The sequence below is a fragment of the Myotis davidii genome, unplaced genomic scaffold, assembly GCF_000327345.1.
Source record: "Myotis davidii unplaced genomic scaffold, ASM32734v1 scaffold32, whole genome shotgun sequence".
Taxonomy (NCBI): Eukaryota; Metazoa; Chordata; class Mammalia; order Chiroptera; family Vespertilionidae; genus Myotis; species Myotis davidii.
In genome coordinates, this window is record NW_006286587.1 from 3,382,502 (window position 1) to 3,388,738 (window position 6,237).

At 39.5% G+C, this 6,237-nt stretch overlaps 1 protein-coding gene across 2 annotated transcripts in view; it reads right to left on the reverse strand.

Moving 5' to 3' along the window:
- FERMT1 (fermitin family member 1) overlaps positions 1 to 6,237 on the reverse strand; it is a 28,672-nt gene that overhangs the window by 6,081 nt on the left and 16,354 nt on the right. For both annotated transcript variants that reach the window (XM_006758077.2, XM_006758078.2), the window contains 4 exons: positions 5,513 to 5,644; positions 3,640 to 3,689; positions 1,201 to 1,325; positions 288 to 394 (listed from right to left, as the gene is read on the reverse strand). In XM_006758077.2, coding sequence (XP_006758140.1) covers positions 288 to 394; positions 1,201 to 1,325; positions 3,640 to 3,689; positions 5,513 to 5,644 — 414 coding nt within the window. The remainder of the gene's footprint in view (positions 1 to 287; positions 395 to 1,200; positions 1,326 to 3,639; positions 3,690 to 5,512; positions 5,645 to 6,237) is intronic.

The following is a 6,237-nucleotide window of genomic DNA, read 5'->3' on the forward strand; positions in this document are numbered from 1 at the left end:
GGCGGCTCAGGACTTAGAATAAATCAATGAGCTCAAACTGCAGAGGAGAGCCAAGCTAGCTAGATCTGCCCTGCCGACACCAGCCTGCTTCACCCACCCCTGGCCTACCGCAGATGTCTCAGAAACAAGTGTTTACTGGGATATGTCATTGTGATTTTTGTGGTTGTTTGTTACAAAACAACAGCTGACTGAGGCAATAGTGTTCTCATTTGAGAAAATACCTCAGATGGTTTGTCCTTAGGTTTAATTAAGGTGAAAGGACTGAACGTTTGTATGGTTTTACTTACATGGTCACATCTCAGATATACTTCATTCATACCATCAGCAACAGGGATTAGTAACTTGATTCCAAATTTTCTTCCTGCTACATTCACATCTGGCACAACTTCACAGCCTGAATAACAAAAGGCAGGGTCACAACAGAGTTGTGGAGAATGTACTAAATAAATATCAGGTGTGCATCTAAAAGAAAGACTTTGAAAAAAACCCCTTAGATTTTGGTCTCTTCTAAGAAATGGAGGAGCAAGCTGTTAACATTAATTAAAGGCTAAGTAGATAAGACTTACAAACAAGTAACATGGATAGAGAAAAATATTTTCTTTTATGATTTTAAAAAATATATCATCAATTGAATTCAGTTTTAAGATTGATTTGGCTATCCTAACCTATAAGAACCATTATGAATGCGAACTAACTCATAGGAACAATTATGAATATGAACTTCAAAATAAATCAAAACCCAGGAAATTCTCTGATTGCCATAACGATCACGGAATTGAGTGTAGGGTTAATAAAATATTTCAACTAATAGAGTTACCAGGACACGCACAGTCACTTTCAGAAATTAGAATAGGCATTAAAGCAACATTGAATTAAACATAACTGTTCGTTGAATTAAACATAACGGTTCTGAAATTCAGAAAGCTTATCAGGAGCCTACAATGTATTGTACTTATGACACCAATTACCACCACTTCATAGATTTGAACACACTGGGAAAGAAGAAACTGCAGACTATAAATAACCATGTTTATTAAACCACATTCCAGGTTCATGTGCCAGAGGGGGCCAGAGCTGCGGGCAGGGGCCTTTTGAACACAGGGGCACACTGGAAGTCAACCTCGCTCCCCTGGGTAGAAGTCTTGGCTTTCATTGGCTTGCTGGGTCATGACAAGCCACAGCGATGTAGAGCCCACTTACCTCTAAGATTTAACTTTTCTACTGGTTCTCCTTCTTCAAGTTCCTTATTTTTAAAGTAGGTTATAGACGTGTCTTTAAAGACAAACCAATATTGTTTGAAAGCTTTTAATATTAGCTTCTTGGGCCTGCAAATGAAAGCATAGGAAATGTTGAAACAACATCCAGAAATGTAGGAAACATTGCACATTTCAAGCACATCAAAACTCACTTTCAAACAACATATGCTTTATCTTTAAAAACAATTTGCAAATTGCCAAGTCATTTCTAAAAATGAGAAATGGGGGTTGCTCTGAGATATAGAGGTTAATAATAAGTGCTAAATAAATAATAATAATAATTGTGAGACACATCCATGAATCTGTGACATATAAAATTTCCAAACACTTCTTAGATCTGAAGGAACTGTCATTGTGAACTGCATAACCTTCAAGTTGTCAGACATAAATATCAGATATCAAAGTAGGTAACCTCTTCTGTAGTTTCCTCTTGACCCTTAAGAGAAATCACCAGAGAATTCCCGGTGAGCCATGGAAAGCACTAAAACCTACAGCTAATCTATACAGACTCTATTTGGGGGGAAGATTTCTAACAGTGATATCTTTGGGGGCCAGAAAACGTTGCTCACTTAGCACATTAGACTTTTATTATATAGGATTTATGAAGATGTATTTGTGGATTCAAATTATTACTGCTTTTCTGTAGCTCTATCACAATATGCACGGTTGCAACTATTAATGACCCTTTAGTTTGAGACCACATCCTATGATCACATTTTAAAAAGAAAATAAACCTGTAGAACAAGCATGTCAAACTCGAGGCCCATGGGCCACATGTGGCCCACAACAAATATTTGTGTGGCCCAGTCAATATAATGGTATGTAAGAAACATTTTAATAAAAACTTCATAACTTAATTTTTACAATATCCTGTTATACATGATTATTAATAACGAACTACAACACTCACTAATGACTGATTACTATAATTGTGTTGCATTTATTTCCCTTACACGCCTTACATGCAGGCGCACCATTTCTCTCCACTAATACTTGCAGCAAATATTTTAGTAGCTGACTGCCACATCATTAGTCTTGGACTGACTTGTTTGGTGTGTGCAACAGGAAATACTTTGCTTTTGGAGAAAAAGAAAAATAGGTTTATTTGCATTATGCTTATTAGTTTGTGCAGTTATTCAGTGTCTGGCAAGTTAATGTTCAAGAAGAAATATTAATTTTTATTAAAATGTTCTATTATTTTACTTTAACAATTACTTATTTATTTCAGCCCTTTGTATTCAGCATGTCTCTATTGAGGTAAACCTACGTTTCTATGAAAATTGAAGCTTCTGTTTTTTTGCGGCCCACAGAAACTTAAACCTTGTTTATCTGGCTTGTGTTAGCCTGTGAGTTTGACATGCTTGCTATAGAAACTCAGGGGCAAACCGTTGGGTTCCTTTTTCTCATTTATACCTGATTCATTTTCATTCTTTCTAAGTCTTTCTTTGCATTCCGTATTATCAAAAGCAACTGGTTTCCAAGCCAATGACCCCGTGAAGTGTTGGTTTGTTATTAAGTCAACAAACCATGAAGTGACACAGTAACTGACAGAACTTCAAAGGGACCTTATCCCTTTCATCCTAACACACCTTGGCACCATCACAGCTATGGCAGTCCTTTTTTCCCCATGAAATAAAAACTTCTCTGCCTTTTTAACAGTTTTTGATGGACATGAGGTGATGGGGGGACGAGGGGGTTAATCAGAAATAGGTAGGTAACTAAGGTTATCTCTCTATAAGCCTGAGATCCAAGTTCTAGAGGCAATTGATTTTCAAACTGTGAAAGAACCGGGAAATGGTGTCAGAGTTGAGCCTCCCAGATGGACGGTCACAGAAACTCCAGTCTGACATCTGTGTTCGTTCTGGCTGACCCTGGCCATGTTTAGACCATATACTATGAGCCAGGCCCCATGCTCAGTGCTTCATATGTGTTATTTAATCTTCTCAACAAACTCAGGAGGAGGTATACCCTTATTTTATAGATCAGGAAACGGAGGCTCAGAGACAAAAGGACAGCTCCCAAGGTCACCCAGCCAGCGTGTGCTGTGGAGCTAGTATCGGCCCGTTGTCTGTCTGATGCTCTTATCTTTGAACCATGAATCTGCTTGCAGTGGTTCTCAACCTTCCTAATGCTGCGACCCTTTAATACAGTTCCTCATGTTGTGGTGACCCCCAACCATCAAATTATTTTCGTTGCTACTTCATAACTGTAATTTTGCTACTGTTATGAATTGTAAATATCTGATATGCAGGATGCATTTTCAGGGGTCTCGACCCTCAGGTTGAGAACCGCTGGCTTAATGGATCTTCAATTTAAACTCCCGGACTCTTTACCTATAAGGCTTTGTTATGAGTAATCCCTTTTCCCTTTAAGGATGACTTACCTAAATAATTTGAGATTATCTGCAAGTTTAGGGATGTCAGTGATGTCCTCCTAAGGAAAAATGTAATATTTCATAAGCAGTGATTAGACACGTGGTGCTGATCCTTTATACCTGTACTGCTCAACGCTGTAGCCACACACCACGTGTAGCCATTTGAATTTGAATTAATTACAATGGTATAAAATGACAAACTCAGTTCCTCAGTCACACTAGCCACACATCCAGTAGTTGCCTTGGGGGAGGGGGACGGGGGGTGGAGCAGGGTTAGGAGTGGGATGGGGCACGTGCAGGGGCCTCTGTGGTGGCGGCTGGCCAAGTTCTGGTTATTGGTTTGATGGTGACTTGGGAGAGAATTTAATACTCATTTGGTAGGCTGTACATTTCTGGTTTTCATTTTTCTGTATATGTCACATATCACACAAATGAGAAAAAGAGATTAAAAATTTAACCAAGCATGCCCTCTGCCTACCATTCAAGTGAAACATTTGAGTTAGAAACAACTACTTTTACGTACAAACAGAAGTATTTTACAACGTGGGCATCAGAGTGAGTAACCCTAGCTACACCTGGTTTACTGATTAAACTCTCCAAAGGTACCTGGTTCAAAGTTCATTCTACAGTGTAGGTTGGTGCTTGTTTTCAAACTGAAAAGCCTATTGTTTGACATCACAGAGCCTTGACAGAAAATATCCTGAGGGCGGGAGGAGGGAAACTTTCATCTATTCTAAGAAGGAACACTTTCCTGTTGTATGTATTTAGTGGTGGAAGTAGACAAAAAAAGAACTCCACTTTCATGGGGCGGGTGTCTCCTATACACGTGAGGAGGCTCTGACTCCCTGCAGAACCTTGGTTTGAGTTTGTTTCAGGTATTTAGTTTTGCATGAACCAACTCCCTCTGTTAAGGACTTCAATCACAAGCGAACACATATTAAATACATAAGAATACAGTGACTCACTTTTATCAATTACTTTAAAAAAATCTAATTACTATGGATCCAACTCTCTGAATCAATGTGGTTAAGCCACTTCCGTGATTAAAGAAGTTAAACAAAAGTGTGGCACCCAACAAATGCATCACGCAGTGGGGCATCCCCATGGTAAAGCTGACATTCAGCCACATGTCATGGGTAAGGAGCAAAACACGATCAACCTGTATCACTTCTTTACGTTTTACCAAAGTCAAAAGCGTTCAGGAAATGTTTATAATGTTCCAGAAAAAGGCCCTCACTTCTGTCAGCCTTGCCAGTGGAAAGGTAATCAGGGGTGGGGACCATCCGGCCCATGAAATTACTTGGTCTGGTGTTGCCAAGGCCTCAGGGGTGAGTTAATTAAATGTCTGACCAAATATAACAGGCTAATTTTTAAGTTAATAATTTTGTATGGCCTGTGAATAATGTTATAAATATCCAAATGGCCCTTGGCAAAAAAAAAAAAAAAAAAAAGAGGTTCCCACCCCTAAGGTAAATAGGTAACAAGGCTTTGTTACCTGTAAGGCATTCTCTCTATTTCCACAGCTGCCCCATACAATAGACTGAGGGTTCTTTCTAGTCTTAAGGAACCAATTCCACGTTCCATGTAGTGAAATGGAGTCCCCAGCAGTCTTTCTCTCATACCAGGCCAACTCATCCCAAAGAAGACAAGTGAAATGATAGTATTGTCATTAGTGTAATGAGAATACTGCATAGTCCCTTACAGAGCTGACCGGGGAAAGCTGGTCAGTTCTGGCTAGATTTAAGCTTGTCAGATGACCAGCATGTTTTCTTTTCTCAAATTCAGACAAAATACTCTCTTATTTCTGATAAAAACCAAAATGTCACCTACATTGGTTAGCCAGAACAAAGCCACAATTCGGAGTTATCAGAAAAGTCCATACCAAAGTGTTGTCCGCTTTTCCACCTTCTAGGGTCACTTCCAAATTAGAAAGTGCTGCTTCCACTTCATCGACCTCAGACTCACTTGTGAAGTCCTGTATTTCAGCGGACGACGACAATTTGCTAATGTGATACTGCAGAGAAACAGGTTTTAGAAATGGTTATAAGCACAATAAATCCGTTAGCCAGTTCTTCCTTTTATTGGAGACAACTCCCCCGTAATACCAAACATCTCCACGGAGATCTCCCTCCTGTGCAGAGAAAATGACATTTTAACCTGAATCAGAAATTCTGAGATCTAGGGTTGGTCATGTTCAGATTCGGCTCTTCTACATCACTGGCTGAGTTTGTATTGGGGGAAAGTCAGAATTGCAAGACTGATGCTTTACATCAGTTATACACATGTGTGTACAAGGAACATTTAAAATTCTAATTCAGCCCTAACCGGTTTGGCTCAGTGGATAGAGTGCTGGCCTGCGGACTGAAAGGTCCCAGGTTCCATTCTGGCCAAGGGCATGTACCTTGGTTGCGGGTACATCCCCAGTGGGAGATGTGCAGGAGGCAGCTGATCGATGTTTCTCTCTCATCGATGTTTCTAACTCTCTATCTCTCTCTTCTATCCCTCTCTTTCTCTCTATAAAAAAATCAATAAAATATATTAAAAAAATAAAATTCTAATTCACAAAAATTTCCAAAAGTCAAGATGGAAGGAAGCGGAGCGCGAGCG